The sequence below is a fragment of the Lathyrus oleraceus genome, chromosome 5 (assembly GCF_024323335.1).
Source record: "Lathyrus oleraceus cultivar Zhongwan6 chromosome 5, CAAS_Psat_ZW6_1.0, whole genome shotgun sequence".
Taxonomy (NCBI): domain Eukaryota; kingdom Viridiplantae; phylum Streptophyta; class Magnoliopsida; order Fabales; family Fabaceae; genus Lathyrus; species Lathyrus oleraceus.
Genome location: NC_066583.1, coordinates 222,044,033 through 222,065,608, shown reverse-complemented (window position 1 = coordinate 222,065,608; position 21,576 = coordinate 222,044,033). Strand labels below are relative to the sequence as shown.

At 31.8% G+C, this 21,576-nt stretch overlaps 2 protein-coding genes across 2 annotated transcripts; both read right to left on the bottom strand.

Moving 5' to 3' along the window:
* Positions 1 to 272: 272 nt before the first annotated feature.
* LOC127083119 (ranBP2-type zinc finger protein At1g67325) lies at positions 273 to 3,566 on the bottom strand. Its single transcript, XM_051023359.1, has 10 exons — positions 3,420 to 3,566; positions 3,033 to 3,078; positions 2,772 to 2,887; positions 2,342 to 2,618; positions 2,017 to 2,087; positions 1,462 to 1,513; positions 1,250 to 1,359; positions 1,109 to 1,133; positions 856 to 1,007; positions 273 to 592 (listed from the first exon to the last, which is right to left on the bottom strand). The coding sequence occupies exons 1-10, from the start codon at positions 3,426 to 3,428 to the stop codon at positions 590 to 592; spliced, it is 861 nt and encodes a 286-aa protein (XP_050879316.1). The 5' UTR covers positions 3,429 to 3,566; the 3' UTR covers positions 273 to 589.
* A 9,765-nt stretch (positions 3,567 to 13,331) lies between these two features.
* LOC127083118 (non-specific lipid transfer protein GPI-anchored 1) lies at positions 13,332 to 16,268 on the bottom strand. Its single transcript, XM_051023358.1, has 2 exons — positions 15,760 to 16,268; positions 13,332 to 13,911 (listed from the first exon to the last, which is right to left on the bottom strand). Exons 1-2 carry the CDS (start codon positions 16,100 to 16,102, stop codon positions 13,688 to 13,690), a joined length of 567 nt encoding a protein of 188 aa, XP_050879315.1. The 5' UTR covers positions 16,103 to 16,268; the 3' UTR covers positions 13,332 to 13,687.
* Between the last annotated feature and the right edge of the window lie 5,308 nt (positions 16,269 to 21,576).

Genomic DNA, 21,576 nt, shown 5'->3' with positions numbered 1-21,576 from the left:
AGCATGTAAGATGAAAATTGCTCCTACTTATAAATATTGAGAGGTCATATCTCACATCATGTGGAACACTTAACAAAAACAATCGACTATCAACATCAATTCAATGACACAATACGTATCATCCACACAACTAACTACATGCAATGACACAAAAGAAAATGGTTTCTGCAGTGCTGACGCATACATCCTAAATATGGTAGGATGACAGACAGACACTTCCAAGTAGCTAAAAATGAATGTGGCCCCGAATAATCTTTAAAATACTTGGAATCTTCAAAAATGCTGTTTGTATCTATTCATCTCAAGTTATACTTAAAATGCAGACAGTTCAGAACCAAAACAAAACTTAAAACTGGAACTCGCAACAACCTTTCTGCCAGGAAAGCTGGCTGACATGTGCATCATAATAATCCACAAAGACCAAATACCATTTCAGTTAATACAACAAATTGACACAGATAATGAGAAGGTGAGTGACTTGACAACTTCTGCAACATAGAGGACGACAAGACTGACTGTCAGACACCCAAATTGAGCAATGCTGGATGACAACTCTGGACCTTCTCAACCCTCAAACATGTCCTAGTACTCACTGGAACAGTAAATAATTGCAAATTAAATATAGCAATGGATAGATACAAAGGAAATCAACAAGGTATATCTGCATATATAAGTTGCAACAAAAGAAATCAAATGAGCATAAGAGAAGCTTTTCCAAAAAATTGATTTAAACAACTTCACAACAGCTTTCAATTTGAAAATATCCATTACGTCACAAAGATGCTTAGGAAAAACCAATCTCTGTTGCAACAATGAGTGAAGGCAAGCAAATTGAAAAAGCTTTACATAACAAACCTGGTCATTTTGATCTGGAGATGATGAGGGAGATTTATCCGACTCAGCTGGCTTGTCAGCACCACAATTCTGTCTGTTGCACTTGGTTCGGAACGGGTAATTTATGTTATTACATTTTTCACATTTCCAGCTTCCCTCGGGCATCTTTTGCTCTGATTGTCAAGTACAAAATGAAGTAACAGAGTTACCAACTGTTGCAGTTGTATCGACAAGAGCATCGTTAAAATATAGATAAACATGGAAAGCAACTTACTAGAGTTCTTGTCCGACTTTGAGGCCTGCAGCATAATAATCATGTCCAATAATGTTTAACATCAGCCAAAAATAATGACATTTTTTCAAATATTAAAAAATATGACAATCAACCTACATAATAGAGATGAAAGTAGCATACCGGGGTTCCAGGCTTGGGAGTGTTGCACTTTCTCATGTTGCAGACAGTTCTAAATGAGAAATTGACGTTGCCACATTTTGGGCATGCCCAATCATTGTCACGAGTTGCATCTATACACACAAGTGGGTGGGGGTGAGAAAAAAAATTATCTTCAAATAAACTTCTATTTCTATGGGAACAAAAAAGAAAGAGACAAACTAAATATAGCAAACCTCCTCCCTTTTTCTGAGACTTGTCATCGCGAAAAAATCCTGGCCTAGTGCCCTGCTCAGAGAAGGATTAACTATAAATTCCACTTTACAACAAAACCATCAAATTGCATAATCAAACTAATTATATCCTTTTTAGATTACTAAGGATCAAAGATGAAAACCCATATATGAAATTATGAAAGCGAGACTTGTTATGCCCACAAAATTTATGGCATGTTTGGTGCAAAAGTCAAATATATCTGGTTGGGCACAAAAGCGAGACTGATAAGACTATTGTGACTGACAAACAAGGATGCACGAGTGTGAGTACGACACCGGGCGGGTATGACTACAGAATACATGACTTAATAAATATAAAAAAACTACTATGAATACGTGAAAAAAAAATTTTAAAAGTTTATTATAACACAGCGGTATTCAAAGCAGACCGATAAAGCAAGAGAAAAAATATCTACATTTAAGATAGTTGCAGTTAACATAAAAAACTAACTGCAGGGACATATATTTATCTTAACAACAGCTTTAAATAATTTAGCTTTATTGTTTAGTGCATACCATTGTTCCAGGTCCAATAGGGACACCGAGGCCATAACGATCCAATAACTGAGGCATGGCATAGATCCCACCTGTCAAAGAATCGCCAGCGGAAAAATGTAACATAACTGTAACAGGAGCAAAACTACAAAGGACAACACTGCAGAAGCAAGAGGGGTATAGCGAGAAATCAACAACAATCAATACAATTCCAATAGCTTCCTCATTGTTTGCTGTTTAATCTTTTGATTCATTAATTAAAAACTGACTTATTTATAATAGATCAAATTTCATTTTTTGGAAATTTAGCTATTTGAATGACAGGAAAAAGGAAAACAGAACAGACCATTTCCCACCATGGATCCACTTGCGTATGGTGCCGGTCCTGCTAGATGCAGTGGCCTATACGGACTGCCAGCAGAAAGGCGGCCTCCATAATTGTAGTGATAGGCCGCTGATCCTCCAGAAAATGGAACCTCATAGGGAGGAACAGGTGATCCATTGAATAAAGAAGACCCGTATGGTGGGACACCAAGATATATTGAAGGGGGGGCATTGGAGCCTATATAAGGAGGTGCAGCTGAATAGGCCTGTGGAGCTTGAAGAGGCTTCACAGCAGATTTCTGGAAAGAGAACAACACACGGTAAGAGATTTTAACAAGATCACAACTCTTTTTCAAATAAAAGTACCTTTCCAAATCATTTGTTAAACCAAAAACATGTTTTAAAAGTAAAAACTTCGACATTGAACATAATATCTTGGAAAAACGACTTACAGAGTTATGATCAGCAGGCCTTGGTTGGGTGCAGTTACGCATATTGCAGGTTGTCCTGAAAGAGAAATTGACATTGCCACAGCTGGGACATGTCCAATCATCTTCCCTGCGGCTACCTACAAAAAAAACCAATGCAAATGCAACAGAGAACCATATCAGATTGCGATGCCCTAGGAAAGTGGATTGGGTATCATTAAAATGTGGCGCAATCATTAAAACGAAACCGAAAAAAACAACCAAATCAAACAAATCGCGACTCACCATCAGTCCTGGCACGCTTAGCAGCTGAGGAATTTCTGTTATCAACCTGCAAAACCATACAGAATGATAAGATTCCTACATTTCATTGGGCGTTAATAAAGCATAAAGGATTATATAGGAACAACCACAAAAAATGCAAAATTCGACATAAATTAAACTGATTTACTCATAGAGAATTGAATTAAACATTCGGACAAAGCCTAATTTTCATTAGAACCGGATAATTATCATAATTATGAACCATAATTGAAAAGAACCATAATTGAAAAAAACCCTAATTGACGAGGAAAATCGAGATCGATTGTGTTAGGGTTCGAATTGCAATTGAAAAAAAATAGATGAATCGTGAGAATTAGGTAATATGTCAAGGAAAGAGGGGGCATTTACCTGAGACATGGCGATGAGCAGTGAGTGCGGCGAGGGAAAAAGCAAAGAGATAGAGAGATCCTTCTTCTACTTCTCGAACGGAGCGGTAAACGGAATGCACAAAAGCGTTACCCCTAACTACCCAGCGAAAATATAAATATAAATTAAATAAACAGAATTTTTTTTAAAATAACCATTATTTTTAAATTAAATACTAAAATAATTTAATTGATATACATTGTGTAATAGGATTTTACACCGTCAATTAATCCTAACCGTTAGATATTGAAATAAATTTGACTTTTATTTTAAAAACCTATAAAATAATGTAAATGGGTGATGGTGATAAATCGACAGTGTAAATCTTTTTATTACAGTGCATAGTAATTAATCTCATACTAAAATATCCATATTTTTAAAATATTTATCAAATTAATCACTTCAAAAAAAAATTACACAACAAAAACCGTGCATGCTTTTTGCACTAATGCGCCTTTGACATACATGCAAAAAGCTAATATTATATGAATTTGTCATTCCTTCTAACGCCAATGCATATTCTTTTTTACCAATATTGCATACATACGTCACTCTTCCTGACGCATGTTAAATAGTTTTTTGCATGCATGTGTCACTCTTCCTGACGTCTTCCCTTAATAAATAATTAAAAAAATAAAACAAAGCATGCGCCGCCATTGACAGTGACGCCCGCTCTTATTGCATCATATGAATGCATGCGCCACTAGGATTGACGCTTTAGTGCAAAAAAGCATGCATGCGCCACAAGTAGTGATATATGCTCTTATCGTATATTTTTTTTTTAAAAAGTGATTAATTTGATAAATAGTTTGAAAATATCATTATTCAGATATTTAATTTGAAAATAGTGTATTTTAAAAACAAACTCAAATAAACAAGTTGATTTTTTTTGGGTAAATGCTAGTAATATATATTTGAATTTAATGTAGTACTTATTCACTCTAAAAAAAATATTAAACATATATCCCATCAAAATATGCTAAATTATATAAGTAGTTTAAAATTTAAAGACTAATTTTAATTTTATGGGATATATCGTTGTCATTGATTGACAGGATAAAAATAATTTACACTATCAATACATCATTCCACCATCTCTTTATCTATATATTTTGTTTTGTTATTGTGATTAGCCGATAATAAAGATAATTTCACGCATATAAATGTCACTTAAGGATATAATGGAGAATTTCTTTTATAAGAAAACAAAAAATAATCTGATAGTAATTTTGTTTAATTTTAGACCTTCTAAAAAATATTAACACGACATAATTTATTAATAATGTTTATTCTAAAAAATAGTACTAATAACATGAAATAATTTATTAATAACATTTATTCATGAGAGAGAGAGAGAGAGAGAGAGAGAGAGAGAGAGAGAGAGAGAGAGAGAGAGAGAGAGAGAGAGAGAGAGAGAGAGAGAGAGAGAGAGAGAGAGAGAGAGAGAGAGAGAGAGAGAGAGAGAGAGAGAGAGATGGAAATATATTTTTAGTAGAAAATAAAAGGATGTTTTTTCATATTTTGAATAATTTGTATTACGGACAAAAAGTTGTCTCGTGGTTTAGTGGGGGACAAAAAATTTATTTTTTTCCAGTCCCTAATCCTGATTTTTGTTCTGTTCTGTGAACATTTTTTAAATCAAACACATGACAACTAGAGTTGTGTTGTCCATTTCCTTATTTTTTTTAGTAGATTAAACACACCCTTAGGTTTTGTTTTGGGTTGATCAAAGATATAATAAGAAAAAGTTCACCTTTGGTCCATATTGAAAACCCTTTGACTAACTTTCGTATATAAAAGAACTCGCATGAAGATAAATATATGGTTCAAATCCTCAATATCACATTACTTATGATTCTCTTACTAATATGAGTGTTAGAGTCCTAACCTTGTAGGTTAACCTCCTATTTTTTGCGTTGAAAGTTCAAGTCCATTGTAGTGAAACACTACCTTATCGTCTCATTGATCATATCTAGTTCTGATCTAGAATAGCAGTATCGCCTATGGGAATCAACTTTCGATTCTTGCATATTTCGACAATCTGGTCCATTTAATTCAAGTCACGGTTGTTGTAACAATCTAGCTAAGATGAAGAAAGCATCTCTCGATCTTGATTACCATAACACTTTTTGTCCTTCTGACATCAAATCATATATGATCTTCGACATCGATTCGATTGTCCAGAGGCTACTTGGAAAAACGAACCTCTGTCATTGAGAAATATGGAGAGCGAGAAGTGAGTGAAACATATACTGACATTAGAGCTTCCATACCACTAAAAGGTAGACAGAACTCTTAACGCAACACTTTTGTTGGTCATAACCATCACTATAGTTAGTCATTTGTTGGTGCGGATCCTCATTGACAACATAACCTTCTTCAACCTCGTTTATCTTAGAATCTTCATGAAGTTAGGATTACACGTGCAAGATATGAAGCCATTAGAAGGCCAGATCCTCCTAGCATTCAATAAATCTTTAACTCAGCCATGTGGAACAATAGATATATTGATTTCCTTCGACGAATGGGAGAACAAGAGAACTGCAAATATACGTTTCTTCATGGTTCCTTGTGAAAGTGTATACAACAACATTATTGAAAGACCATTCCTATCAATATTGTATGTTGTAGCTTCTCCAATCCATTTGAAGATGAAATACCATAATGATATGAAGCAACACTAAATAACTTATTGGCATCTCTTACCGTCCCTAGGAAAATGAGCTAAAAGGTCGACAAAATAACCAACATAGTCGATCTCGTCATATGGGGTGAAAAAGCCCCACAAAATGACAAACTAGGCATATCGACCGTGATGGGAGTGGAGATTAGAGATTATGGGAGTGGAGATTAGGGTTAACACTCCAACTCTTTAGTCAGTTTAGGGTTCAAGATAGTAATAGAAGTGGAGATTAGAGATTGAGACACTAAAAACTCTTTGTGAAGGTATTTATACCTTAGGCATGATGGAGCGGGTTAGATAAGTGGGCCTCGTGTTATTTGACCTTTGGTTGGTACAGTGTAGTGTGCTCTATACATTTGGCTGGAACAGAACTATTATTATTATTATTATCAATTATTATTAGGTTTTTTCTTTATTGCCTTTAGAAAATGATGAGTAGTTTAGATATAACATCCAATTAAACATTAAAAAAAAACTCATTTTTATTTTTATAAATTATTATTAATAATTTTTTTAGTTATTGATCTTTTTTTAAGATATTTTTTCCTTTCCTTTCCATCACTCCATTTCTCCTTATCTGTTACTTTTTCTTTTCACGTTTTCTCTTTATGTGTTCCTTCTTCCAATTTATCTCATATTTTATTGAAAGAAAAAAAAACTATACTTTTTATTTATTTATCTTTCCTTTAATTTTTAGAAGGATCAATATCATTTTAGGTTTAAGAAAGTTGAATTTTTATTCAGTGGAATCAGTAGATACTTGAATATTTTGACCTAATTTGTGAAATTGCTCAAAATTTAGGGTAATTGTTACATTCAAAATGAATTTTGTATCAATTTATTTATTCATATATTTTGTTCATATATCTATTACAACAATGGTTCTTAGGAGAACTTGAATTCTCACATGAATTTGTTAAAATTCTCCTACGATCATTTCTGTAACACTGAGTTCACACGTGATATTGTTAAAATTCGCCTGCGACCATTTGTGCAACACTGAGTACTCATGTGAACGCGCTACTTGTTTGTTAAAGTTCTCATACGACCAATTTCGATTACACTGAGTTCTCATGGAATCCCATAACTTGTTTGTTAAAATTCCTTTATGACCTATTTCTGTAGCTGAGTTTTCATGTGAACCTTACTACTTGTTTGTTAAAATTTACATATGACTGATTTCTGAAATTGAGTTCTCATATGAAGCCCACTTCTTGTTTGTTAAAATTACCCACGATTATTTTGCCTTATTTATTTTAAGGGAAATGCACTCTTTAAGTGCTTAAAGTGGTTAGGGTTTTGGGGAATGTGTGTATTCAATGCATTAAAAATTAAAATAATTGCTTTTTGTAAAGAACAATTTATTTATTTAGTATCATTAAAGAGTTCCCCGGGACACTTGTTAACATGACCTTGTTACTTGGATTTTTCAGCTAGTAGAAACTCAACACAAAATGTCAATGAAAAGACATTTGTTGTGAGAAAGCATTAATTGAGTGTTTTAAAGAGTATTAATGATGGAGCGTCGACAGACTAATGACGAGGGGTCGACTCAGCCATCGGCACAAGGAAATGGGGTTTGAAGTACTCTCAAGGATAAATCCCAAATACCTAGATCACTGGGAAACATGTCCAGAATATCAAAAAGGGCAGTCGACAGAAGCCTCTATTTCATCATGAAAACTAGTCGAAGAAGACACGTAAGGTAAAAGACTTAGTAAATTTACAAGTTTGTAGTCCTTGATAGTCAGTGTCTACAACACGTTAGAGCAATTACCATTGAAGGTCCATGAGGAAGTTAGGAGTAGTTACAACTCAACGTGGGTTTCAAACAGATAGTGTCGTGGGTGACACGTAAGTACATTAGTGGGAACTTGAAGATTGAACATGGAATGAATGCAGGAGTTTCTTAGTGGTCATAATCATCGTCGACGGTTACTTTGTAAATAGAATAATTAGCAGACTCATACATGGGATCAGAGATTGCAACATGTCATACATATACTTCATACCACTAGAATACCCGAGTCAAAAAGGGAAACAGTTGAGCAAGAAACATGTAAGTGTCTGCATCCAATATTTTTCATTAGTCTTTAATTTCCTTAAAGGAACATGTACATTTACTTTTGCTTTGTTTAATGTCATTTATTACATTTTAACTTATCATTTATCACAATCTGGTTTCATTTAAAGTCTTTTTTCTACGTTGTTATCATTCACGTGACGATTGCATTCAATTCATACGCACTTGTATTCAAATAAATCATTTGCCCAAATTACTTTGGAGATTTTTCGAGTTAATCTCACAGACTTTCAAACTCGTGATTGTTTACCAAAAACACGAGTAAACAAATTGGCACACGCGACAAAACCCTTTTGTGCGAATATTTTTGTAAAAAAGAGTCATCTTACATTATTTTATTTATAGTGTCTTCCATATGTGAGGTTTTTGCGTTTTATGCACTTGAGGAGCGGTAAGCGACTTTCCAAAATATCTCGTAAAAACCAAACCCATTCCCAGAGTAATACTTTAAACCCATAAGGACAACCTGCGATTACTAGTGTCGGCAATTCTGTGGCTCCAACCTCCATCGAGAAAATGCCCACTGCCACAAGCCAAGTAATGACGTATTTCATATCGTCGGATGTGGGAGTTTCATCACCACAATCATCAAGCGCACCAACCTTTTCTAGGGGATTATAGAACTTAAGACCCTAGAGGACTCCTTAACTAGGTTTCTCATTACTTAAGAAGGAACAACCATATGACATGTCAACTGTAATGATAGAAGAAATGAACATGTGAGGCTTATGTGAGTGACCCATTATGGACAATTGGATTAGGTTAAAAATCCCAAAATGTTTCTTCTTTTTCTCAACCCTATCAAGCCACTTCACGTACTCTGTATCCTCAGTTGGAGGAGAGGAACGAAAAACAAGGTTCTTGAAAAAGTTGAAATAGAAAGGTTCATCAAGAAATACTAATGGCTCATAACCAGGATAAATGGGGAAGAAGTCTTGAAGAAGTTGGGGTTTCTTAATATATTTGGGTAAGGGAACCATAAAAACATGTACCTTGTCAGCAAGAATATATGGAATGAAAGCACACAGATACCATATTTTTCTTTTTTCTGCTTCCATAGGAGGTTCAGGCATGTAAGTGCAATCATTGATGAATAGAGGAAGGTCGATTTCAGCTATGAAACCTGCACGATGTTATTCTGGAAACGCCATTGAAATGAATGGATTATTCGTAAAGAGCTTAAGGAATGAAAAATAAAATTTATGGTTTCTTTCTTTTTTTTGTTTAAGTTGCAAAAGTTTAGAATTAAAGTGAAAAGTGTTTGAACAAACACGTTAAATAACCAAGAATAAAAACAATTCAGTTTTCCCCCCAAAAGATTTCGGCCAACGTGTTGTCTGATTGTCTGAGTCGACAAATGGCACTATAAAGGCCATGGGAAAAGATGAAATGGAATTTAGAGTGTTTTATTTAAAGCTCCTAGGAAATACGAGGTGATCGTCATAAATTTGTATGCACGTCTACCACATGACATTTTTGTGTAAAATGGTCATGATGACTACATTAATAATTAATTACTGACATTTCATTGATGGGACATGTACAAGGTGAATAATGTCGAAGAATTCAAAAATGTCACCTTTCTTCCATTCGACCACGATCGAAAGTGGCCTTTCGGGGGGAGGGGGGAATTTGTTGACCTAGTGTTTTCTATCTAATAGGAAAATCAAGTCAATGCTGCATTTGGTGAAATACTAAGTGTAACAAGTGATATACAAGCTCGACAATGATGGCACATCGACTAGATGTTCTCGATTGACATATTGAGTTGTTAGTTTGGTAAGCCTCAAGGAGATATCTTGAGAAATGAGCTGAAAGAGTCCCAGGAGTAGACTTAAGTGACTATTTGACACCATGTCGAGAGAGGATTCTCCGATAGACTATGGATACTTAGAAGATTGAGGAAACCAAAGATGAAGGGCTTTATGCACTTAATAATTGTCTTCGTCGAGTAAGCAGTTGCTAGCCTCTAAGTAGTTATAGAATGTGGGATAATGGCTTCAGTATTTTTCAAAGCCTTAACAATGTGGCAAGACGTGGAGTCAGGAGTTGCATTGCATTCGAATGACGTGTCGGTTCATGTGGAATTAAACTGTCGAAGACAATTATTCCTAGTTAGTATTTATAACAGATTCATGTGTTGTAATAATTGGTTCACAAGTTTTCACATACATTCTCTATAGAACTGGAGTACCTGAGTGATCAGTGCATTTTGATGCACGTTCTTTCATGTTTGTACTTAAGCATTTCTTCGGTTTGCTTTGATTATTTTTATGTTTTAATGTGTTTTCATAATTTATGTTATTTTTGCACTTATTTAATTTTCGTATTTAATTTTCAGCATTAGCAGCTTTCGCGAGAAAAATCATATCTTGAGCTAGGAGTATCGGATTGAGACGTTCTACCAGTTGATGGAAAGCTAAGAAAAAGATCTACAACTTTTGTTCATAAATAGAGAGCTGAATCAGAATGTAGCAGGGCCATAAAATTTGTTGAAGTTGCAGCATTAGTTTTATTTAAGTTTTGGGTCATTAGTTTTGGGCTTGGGTTATGTTTTCGATCCAGTTGGGTTGTAAACCAAATTCCTTGTTTTCCATATACCTAGCAGCCACATAACATGAGGATGATCACTATTCACGAAATACTTGAAAGCTTTGGCAAGAATTCTCATGAAGAACTAATCGATCCAAACAATTTGTTGTATTCGGGTTCCGATACCTTGAGATTTTAGTAATTCTTATTCAGGTTTTTTATTCCTTTCAATATTAATATATGTATTTTGTTTGCTTAATCCGATTTACATATGCTATATTGATTTAATCCGATTGATTGTGTGATCCTAACTATAGTCACGATTTCGTTTGCTTAATTCGTTATCGAGTCCGTTTAATTCATGTTTGCTTAATTCATGAAACTTAATCCCGTTTGCTTAATTCGGATAATAGGAACATACAACTTATACTATCAATTGCGCTTGTCAGTTGATATTATAATCGAATAAGAATAGTTAATCTGCGGTTGGAATTACGATAGTCGATGATAGGCAAAGACCGAATCAGTAAATTGTTGCTACAGCTTATTTCAATAACCACTTATTTTAATCTATTTTTTTTAATTGAATCCTAAACCAACCAAAACCCCATTAATCGTTACTATCATTGGTTAATTCATTCAAGAATCCTTGTGAGAACGATAATCCGAGTCAATTTGTCGTTAAACTACATTTTTGAAAAACTACTCGTTTTGATCCGCGTGCGACAGCGAATCACTGAGTCAAAGAGCGAAACAGTTTGTGAGAAATTATGTTAGTTTGCGTCCCTCTTTTCTTTTGTACTTTTATTTTTCCTTAATTGAAACACCTTTATCTTTCTTGTCATTTATTGCATTTCCTTTAATGTTATTTATTTCAAATTCCTTTTACTTTAATTTAAACATTATCGTCTTTAAAGTCTATTTGTGTACGGTCTATAACCAGACATTTTTAGTTATGTCTTACATGTACATCATAGTAACAATTTTCAAATAAAACTAATCCCGAGATTTTTTAAGTTAATATCAAAGACTTTCAAACTTGTGATTGTTCGCTAAAAACACATGCAAACAATAATAAACTTATTTTAACTCTTATTATTATAGATTAATATAATTGAATTCAAAATTATAATGTTATTATTTCATGTATCTCGTTAAATTTGACTATAAAATTTATATATTTTTAAAATATATTTTGATGTTATCTTCAATTTTTCATATATATTAAAAATGTTTTGCATATTTTTATTAATACACTTATTTTTTATTAAATAAAAATTAATTTATTAATATAATATAATAAGATAATGAAACCATTAATTTCTTAATTAAGAATGTCATTTTATGTCATTTTGTATTTATCAATTTGTGTAACACCTAATTTATCAAACACGTAAATTAACTTAACAACCACCAATTATCAATAGAGTCGTCTCAATTTTTTCGGAGGCCTTTTTTAAATTAGTCGTAGTTTAATCATGGAAAATAAATATAGGCCCTTTCTAACCATATTTTAACCATTATAAATATTTTATGAGGCTTTATTTAACCACGAGTTAACTATAACAAATTTGAAGCCCTGTTATCCGTCATCAGCTATCAGCCATCAGCTACAAATTATCCATAAATTTCATATATTACTTACACGTACATAGGATGGAAATTATAAGTTATCAATTATCAATTACATGACTCATTGAGTATCCAATTAATCACTTTATAATCATCTTGTTACTTACCATGTTTGACGGTACTAGAATGATCAACTCCTCATGTAACCATAACTATTTCAGATCAAAAAAGTGACATACACTACTGTCATTATGAAAGTCTTTATGCATTCTTATTATCCCATTTAAGAGTAAGACTTTAAGTACACACTTTTTAAAATAATATCTTTATATTTAATAATGTCTTACATTTAAATCACACTTAATATTTTATTAAATAAATTATCTATTATAAAGACTTTACTACTTTAAAAATGAACATATTAAATATTTTTATTCTAAATAATTAACATGTCATATACTTCATGGTTTATGCCAATAATAACAACAATTAGTTTTGTCACTCAAGCAATATTGACGAACAAAGTTTTAGAAGTTTTAGAAGTTATGCATCATAATACTCCTAAAAAAAATATTGTGATAACAAGTAATCTGTTACACGTATTATATTGAATTTGAATCTTAATATGGACCAAAGAGAGAGTATGTCAATTTTATCTAAAATAAGATTCAAATTCAATATAATAACAAATTACTTATCACAAAAAAACTAGTTATTTTCTATCTTGACACAATTTTATTATAATATCAAAGAGAGTATGTCAATTTTATTGATTAATATGGACCAAAGATAATTAAAGATTAAAACCCATCCACCTCAATAATTCAAAACTAATAAAAATACTTCATTTTTTACAATAACAAATTCATCTTATGAATCATTAATCGCAACACAATCTCTAAGATGTTTTCCAAAAATAAATTTCAAAAAAATATTAAATTCTAGGAGGATCTTTTCACTTCTATACGAATTAAAATTTTAAAAAAAGAATTTAAATTAAAATCCTCGACCAACAAATCTAATATTATAGAAATGTATCATTCATATAACCCTTAACATAGAAGGTAAATTATCAAACCTTTAAAGTGCATAAAAATACATGTTTTGAGTAGAAGAATATTTTTGAGAAACTTATGAAAATACTTATATCTTAGATAGTACTAGTACTATGAAAATAATGACGACCAAACTAGTACTCCATATTAATGGGAAACATAAGAACAGTAAAATAAAAGTGCAGGTTCCCACAATTCGAGAAACCATCACAGAGCAGAGAGATGCAAGCCAATTAAGTGTCCTACAGAAAACAGATATGCAGTAAACAAAACAACCAACCAGACTTCACTTTATGTTAGGTGAAGTATTTAAAGATCCAACTCATTATAATTTAATGGTGATAAATCCGGTAGGTACTGCGGCAAGAACAAAGGCTACAGTCATCATCATCATGTCGCTGATCATGACCGGTCTAAGCTTATGTGAACCGCTCGGGGTTGGTGGGCTCGGAGTTCCGGTGGATGATGCAGCTGATGAAGGGGGATTGATCTTGGATACGTTTTTAAATATTGCTGCGTCTGGGGAGCTCGGAGATAGCCCCAAAAGCTCTGTCACAATCACCAGATTCATATTAATAACTATTAAAAAAAATTCACCCACAAAACCAAAAACCATAAAGTTTAGGATTCAAACTCTAGAAATAATGTTTAACCTAAAATTGAAAAAATAATATGGACGATTACGGTTGGATATTATACAGTTAAGAATGAGAGAAGATTTTAATTACTTGATGTACCAACTTATTTGACCTATCTAGATGCAACCATCTGCAATAACTTCTCATCCCATCTTCCTAACCGATGTAACTGGCCACTCATAATTGTGTATGGTTGTACAGTTGTACTGCCTCCTCCCATTTAATTAAAGAAAACAATTTGGTCCAAAATAGGCTATTATACCATATACCACGAAATCACATTTTTATTTTTAAGAAACGAGTTTTTATTATCCAATTATAATTTTAAAGAGACTTCTACTCTATCTCATTTTGGAGTTATTATTTGTTGATTTTCAAGATAATCTACGAGCAGCTCTTTTGATTTTTTATTTTATTTTAAATATTGATCAAGTCTAATATATTTATATAGTTAAAAAGGATAGAGATGGGAATTATAATAAAAAGTAAAATTGAAGACCAAAATCCCAATTATTAAAATGGGAGAACAATTTTTTTAATACAATAAAATATAATAGCATGAAAAAAATAATAAACTAATTTAAATTTTTTGTATCTATAATTTATGTTTTATAGCACATAAGTTATATATTAAAAAAAATGATGTATCAAATTTAATATTTTTAATAAATTATATATATATATATATATATATATATATATATATATATATATATATATATATATATATATATATATATATATATATATATATATATATATATATATATATATATATATATATATATATATATATATAAACATATAATAATGTTGAGTACTCTCCATCTCAAAATATAAGAAAAAATGCATTTTTCTTATCTCAAATTATAAGAAAAAAACACCATGTTTTTAAGTTGAAATTAATTGCAAATTCTCATTTTTTTCTAATATAATAATTAATTAAAATTATTCTTATATTTTTTTATAAAATTAGAAATTTTAAATAGTTTTAAACAAAATAATTATATATATATATATATATATATATATATATATATATATATATAAATGTGATTTTTATTTTTTTATAACATATTTGAACTTAGAGAAAAAAGAATATGCATTAACAGTTGATCAATCAATCAAAAATATATATCTTGCTAAATTACATATTTAATTCTAAAATAATGATATAAAAGGATGGAATATTATAATTCTATTAAATAATTATATAAAAATAATTTAAATTAATAGTATATTATGAACTTAAAGATTGTACTATATAAATAAAAAGTGTTTCAAAGATCAAGCTGCAGGTAAATGTAAATATTTTCAATTTAATGTGAAAATAGAACAGGAGGCATAAGAAATATCATGAAAAAATATAATATGTATTTTAATTAAAACTATGAAAAATATCATTTTTTAACGTAGTTGAAAATGGTAAAAACAATCAATAATACAATTTATTTATTTCAAAAACACCGTTTGTTCCCGGTAAAAAAATAAAGAAAAGAGAGTAGAGTTTTTCCCGTAACGATATAATTCTATTCGTGTATTCAGAGGCTGAAAAAAAGACAAAATTTCACGCTAACAAGGAAGCTCCGTTTTAGAGAGGTTTTACACGTCTAAACGAAACTCATCGTAAAAACAAACACACCATATGAACAGAAAAAACACGTGAATATCAACCAATAAAAAACAGGTGTTGAAATGCGTGTTAAACGAATATGTACCTATTTTGTTAGTTTTTCTCAAAAAAGAAAAGAAAACTTACTAGGACAATCAGAGATATTGGCTTTAACATCACAAACAGCAGGAAGTTGAAGAAGCTTATCCTCTTGAATCCCCATGCTCTTACTTTCAGGACTCCCCTTATGAGTCTGTTGAATGATGTAACACAGACACTCCGGATAGGTATCCTTTATACTCTTCGCCGCATCACAGCATTCCTTCTTCGGCGTCGGTGCTTTCCCCGTCGCAAAATCCAAACAAGGAATCACCTTTGAAACAACCTGAGCACATGTTTTGGACAAGTCTTCTGCCCCGTTTGCTGTGTTGGAACAAACTATGATGGTTAGAGCCAGAACACAGAGGCATGTGAATGTTTGATGTTTCATCTTTGTTGTTAGGGTGTGAATTGAATCTTGAGTTTTGAGTTGTGAGAAGAGAAGAGAAATGGCGGTTTAAAATGGCGTGGAGGGGATGAAGAGGATGAAGAGTAAATGAGTAATAGTGTGGTCTTGTTCTATTTATTGATGAGATTGAGGAGAGATACAATAAAGCTGTACTCTAAGGTAGCTATATGTCATTGTTTTATTTGACAACTCAATTGGTGTAATAAATTCATTTCAACCAAATTCTATTAACTTTGTAGCTACTTCTCCTGCCTTAGTCAAATAAAGTTTTACATTCAATATTTCATTTCATCAAGATTATTTTTCATCATTTCTTACTCATTAAGAAAAAGATACAAATAAAATACAAAATAATACTAGCATAATTTTTTAAACTACTCTTATCAAATGTATAAATGAAATAGTAATATTGTAGCAATATTCTTACCCTATTTTCTATACCAATACTTATATCAGAAATTATTCATCATATTTATATGATAAATAATATTTTTTTAATAAAATAATATTAAAATTTTATTTTAAATAAAATATCATTTATTATTGTATTAATCACAAAAATATATGTTATTAACCACCGATAGTTTTTTAACCAACTTTACTATTTCATTAATCAATAAATTATATAATATTGATCTGACGTTAATTTATAATATTGACCTATTTTATTTTTATTATTTATAGTTTTTTAATTTTTAAATTTATTAATCAAATTATAAATAAATTTCAGAATTTGATTAATATTATGTATTTTATTGGTTAATGAAGTTGTGAAGTTGGTTAATAAACTATCACGAAAATATGTGATTAATAATATATATTCTGTGGTTAATGCAATGATAAAATTAGTTAATGACAAATATTAATTTTATTACAAAATTAGTTTTTTTTAAAAATATTTTTCAAAAATATTGTTTATTTAAAATAAATTTTCAATACAATTTTATTTTTAAAAAATACTATTCACCGTATAAGTATTGGATAAGATATTGTGGAAAGAATAGCATTACTCTTTATAAAATTACTCTTATCAAGTTTTAACTTTTATTCCAAATAACTTATATAATGTTAACAAATTTATATTGATAAAATGTGTTGCAGTTTGTTTTTTAAGGTGCATATGAATCACGTACTGTTATATTTGTAAAAGGGTCCACATAGGACGTTGTAGGACGTTTTAGGAGATGCGATAATATGTCATTTCATGGTAGGTATTGTCTCACCCCAAGGTTTTTCTATCGTTCAATCATGAGAAACATGGGATAAGATATTTTTTTAAAAGAGAGATATTTTTAAAAAAAAGAGAATTCAGGATCATTAACTGATCCAAACCTCCACTTGCTAATATGGATAAAACAGTTTATCATTGACTGAGTCGAGGTGATATTTCCCAAGAGAACAATAGGCCCAAAAAGGGCTATGTAAATAAATCTCCTCATTGGGAGAAAGAGACAGATCTTAAATCATGCAGATCACACTCATGTACACTTATACTTAAGCACACCACTCAATACAAAGCCTCTCACTCAATATTTTAAAAATCGGATCGGAGATTGAACCGATTATTAAATAAACTACTATCAAACCGGTTATTAAATAAACTAATAATATAAAACTAAATTTTATATATATGTTACACGTAATTATATGTTTACAACTTGATAAAATAAATATTTCAAAAATCCATTTCAAATTTAATGCCACAATATCGATAGTACATATAATAATATAACATAATTCTACACTTAATTTCAATCATTTAAAAATAATTTGAATAAATTAAAGAATTACAATACAATAAGTTAAACTAATTCAAAATAAAATTTAAATAATTAAATATAATAGCTAAAATAAAATTTAAATAATTAAAGATATCTGAAAGAAAAACTATAATAGAGTGACAGAATTTAAAGTTTGTATGGTTGTAAAAAAATACGGATTTTTTTTTGTGATTGAGAAATGTATGTTAAGTTTTGATATTAACGTATTAAACTTTTTTTTTAAAATTAAAAAAAAAAATCCAATTTGATATATTTTTTTAACGTGACGGTTTTACAAAACCAACTCCGTTTCTTTGGTTCGAATGGTTTTGGACGGTTCAATCCGATTTTTTCGATTTTATTTCAGTTTTGATCCACTGACATTTTTGAAAGATTGACCCAACAAGTTTCGTCTTTGATTCCCGGTCCAACAGGTTGAACCAACCAGTTCAGTCCAGTTTTTAAAACGCTGCTCTCACCTCACGTGAGCAGGACCTCTAAACCACCACCAAATACCACCATATTGGGTTTCTCGCCATTGTGGAAAAGTTTTAAGTGTCCATGCCTTTCGCATGGGCAACACGCACACTTGTACTTTATGACTTGTATAATGGTGCCCACTGTAGGGTCCCGATAAAACTAACATGTGCCACACGTTCTTCATCACCATCACCCTACTCACTGTTTCCCTTCACTCCTTCATCTAGTTACTTTCGGTCATGGTTAATAAAAGAGTTATATCCTCTACGCTAGAAGGTACCAGCGGTAGCGGTGATACCGACGCCCTGGAGGAGATGTGTGTTGCCATGGAAAAATTACGTTGTTACAACACAGACAACATTACTAGAGGTTTTGCCGGTGGATGTAGGAGATGTGTGTTACCATGGACGCATGACAGGTGCTTGCAATGAATGTAATATCTCCTGGTTAGCCCAGAAGCGCATTAGAGAAAATAGGGGTTAACATCACATTCTCCAAGGAGGATGTCATAGGAATCAACCTTCATGATGATGATCCCTTGGTCATCTTTGTGCAACATGGTAACTAGGATATCAAGTGAGTTTTGATAGGTCTTGTTAGTTATGTTAACGTCTTGTTATGGGACACCTTCTAAAAACTGAAATGCAACCCTAACAATTTCAAAATGTTAAGTGACTCGTTAATGGAATCATCAATCGAGCAGGTACAAGTAATGTGTAATGTAACCCTAGAGACAACATGTTGCAAGGGTGCATATGCAAAGGAAATTGGTGTCAGTTACCTTATTGTGAATGCCTTGTCGCCGTATAACATCATTCTTGGGCGACCTACCATCAACGCCCTATAAGTAGATGTTTCCACCCTGTACCTGACCCTAAATATCCACTTCCCGATGCACGGGTCGACACAGTCCGAGGAGACTAATATATCACTTAAGAGTGCTACCAAATTAGCCAGGAGAGAGGGAGAGAGAGAGAGAGAGAGAGAGAGAGAGAGAGAGAGGGGAAGAGCTTACCTTTGTCGATGCGTCCTTCTAAAGTTCCAAATGTTGATCTTGAGTATTGGGACTCTAGACTGGGCGCAGAAGCAATGAGGCTCACACCCACAGAGGACTTGAAAGAGGTTGAGATAGTTCATTTTTTCCATCAGGCCACGAAGATAGGCACTTCACTTTCTAAGGAGAAGGAACGAGAGCTAGTGGACCAACTCATTAAGAATGACGATTTATTTGCTTGGGCTCCCTCTGGCATGCTTGGGATAAATACCGAAATGGTTAGTTATGACCTCACCATCCACCATTCAGTCAGACTATTGGCGCAAAGGAATCGAAAAGTAGGCAATGAGAAGAGGGACATCATTGATGAAGAGGTGGGGAGACTATCTGATGTCGCATTCATCACGAAACAAAATATCTCACCTGGATGGCCAACATGGGTCTAGTACGAAAATCTAAAAACATATGGCATATGTGTGTAGACTTCACTGATTTGAATATCGCCTGTCCTAAAGACTCGTACCCGCTACTAGACATTGACAACCTTATTGATGGGTCATCAGGCTACCATACGTTGAGCTTCATGGATGCATACTCAAGGTATAACCATATTCAGATGGGCCTCGTGGATGCTCCCAAAACAACCTTTATGTTGAACCATGGAAACTACTACTACAATGTCATGCCCTTCGGTCTCAAAAACGTTGGGGCCACCTACCAGCGACTCAATGTATTTATGATTTAAGATTATGTAAATTATGGTTTGAGTATCTTATTTGTATTAGAATTTTTTGGTAACATAATATTTGTAAATTGATATATTTCTTATTTAATATTGTCGATACTATTATTTGAGATAATAATAAACAATAAATTACTTTTAAAAACATGCAATACTTTATAAATTTCAGTAATTTATTTTCAATATTTTTTTGTTAAAATGAAATTAGATTCTCTTCATATTATGTAAGTGATGGACATACCCTATCGGTGTAAGGTTATATACCATGATCTTTACGTGATAGAGAAAATAATTGAATATATATTTAAATATTTTTCAAAACTCTTAATCTTAATTCAACCATTATATTCTATCAAATGAGAGAATTTAACATGTCAATAGTATATTACTGAGAAATATATGTTATTCATTTTATATAATATTATTATAGAGACTTATTTTGAGGATATTATAATCTTGTGTTTTTTATGAAAGTTTACGACTATTTTTGTTAATATCCTCAATATTAAATAAATGAATGCCTCATATTTTTCCACTACGGGTAATATAATATGTTTCTCAAATATGTGTGATTATAATTGTAGCATTTGAGTTTTGAGTGAGTTATTAAGATGTTGTATATAATCCTATATTTAAAATTATAAAGATTTGATCTTACTCAAATAATGGTAAAAAATTTATATGACCATCATACTCTTTATGTGAAATTATCTAAATAATGATATATTGTATTTACTGTTATAAGATTTAATTCATTGTTTTAGTAGAAATGTTGTATTCAACGTAGGTGTGTTAGACAACATAATCGAAGTAATCTATGTAGGAGTAAGTTATATTCAGCGGAGTCAAATACAACATATGTGTCAAAGTATAAGCATATATTCGTCAGAGTCGAATACTACAGTTTGTAAATTGTATATTTTGGTTGCTTGTATATCAAGGCAACGTTATAAATCAATGAACAGTAATTGCATAAATCCATTTTCAGATAATTAATATAGTCTCTCTCTCTCTCTCTCTCTTATTCTCCTTTTTCAATTTCTTAAAAATTCTAATTATTCCAACAAATTGGTATCAAAGAGTCTGATTGCGATTCATAGTGAATATGTAATGGCAAACGAAAAACACAAGATCAACATAATTTTCAGCGAATCTACCAGTTTTCAAAGTGAGAACTACGAACGGTGGGTTGGGCAAATGAATGACATATTCAGATTTCAAGATGTGGCTGAAATCGCAAGTGATGGAGTACCTGCGTTGGAAGCAAATACAAATAATGCTCAGAAGGTTGCGCACAAGAAACAAAGGAAGGAAAATGGAAATTCTCTTTTCTTGATTCACCAATGCGTAGATCGAAACGTGTTCGAGAAGATCATTGAAGAAGAAACATCCAAGCAATCATGAGACAAGTTAAAGAACTTGTACGGTGGAGATGAAAAACTGAAGAGCTTGAAGTTGTAGACACCGAGAAATCAATTTG

Excerpts from the sequence above, each read along its gene's own strand:
- LOC127083119 (XM_051023359.1), bottom strand. Across the intron at positions 1,514-2,016 it reads CTATTGGACCTGGAACAATG|GGCACTAGGCCAGGATTTTT; the intron begins GTATGCACTAAA and ends TTCTCTGAGCAG. Across the intron at positions 1,008-1,108 it reads AAAGTCGGACAAGAACTCTA|AGCAAAAGATGCCCGAGGGA; the intron begins GTAAGTTGCTTT and ends CTTGACAATCAG.
- LOC127083118 (XM_051023358.1), bottom strand. The coding sequence starts at position 16,102 with ATGAAACATCAAACATTCACATGCCTCTGTGTTCTGGCTCTAACCATC. Across the intron at positions 13,912-15,759 it reads CAATATCTCTGATTGTCCTA|AGCTTTTGGGGCTATCTCCG; the intron begins GTAAGTTTTCTT and ends TGATTGTGACAG.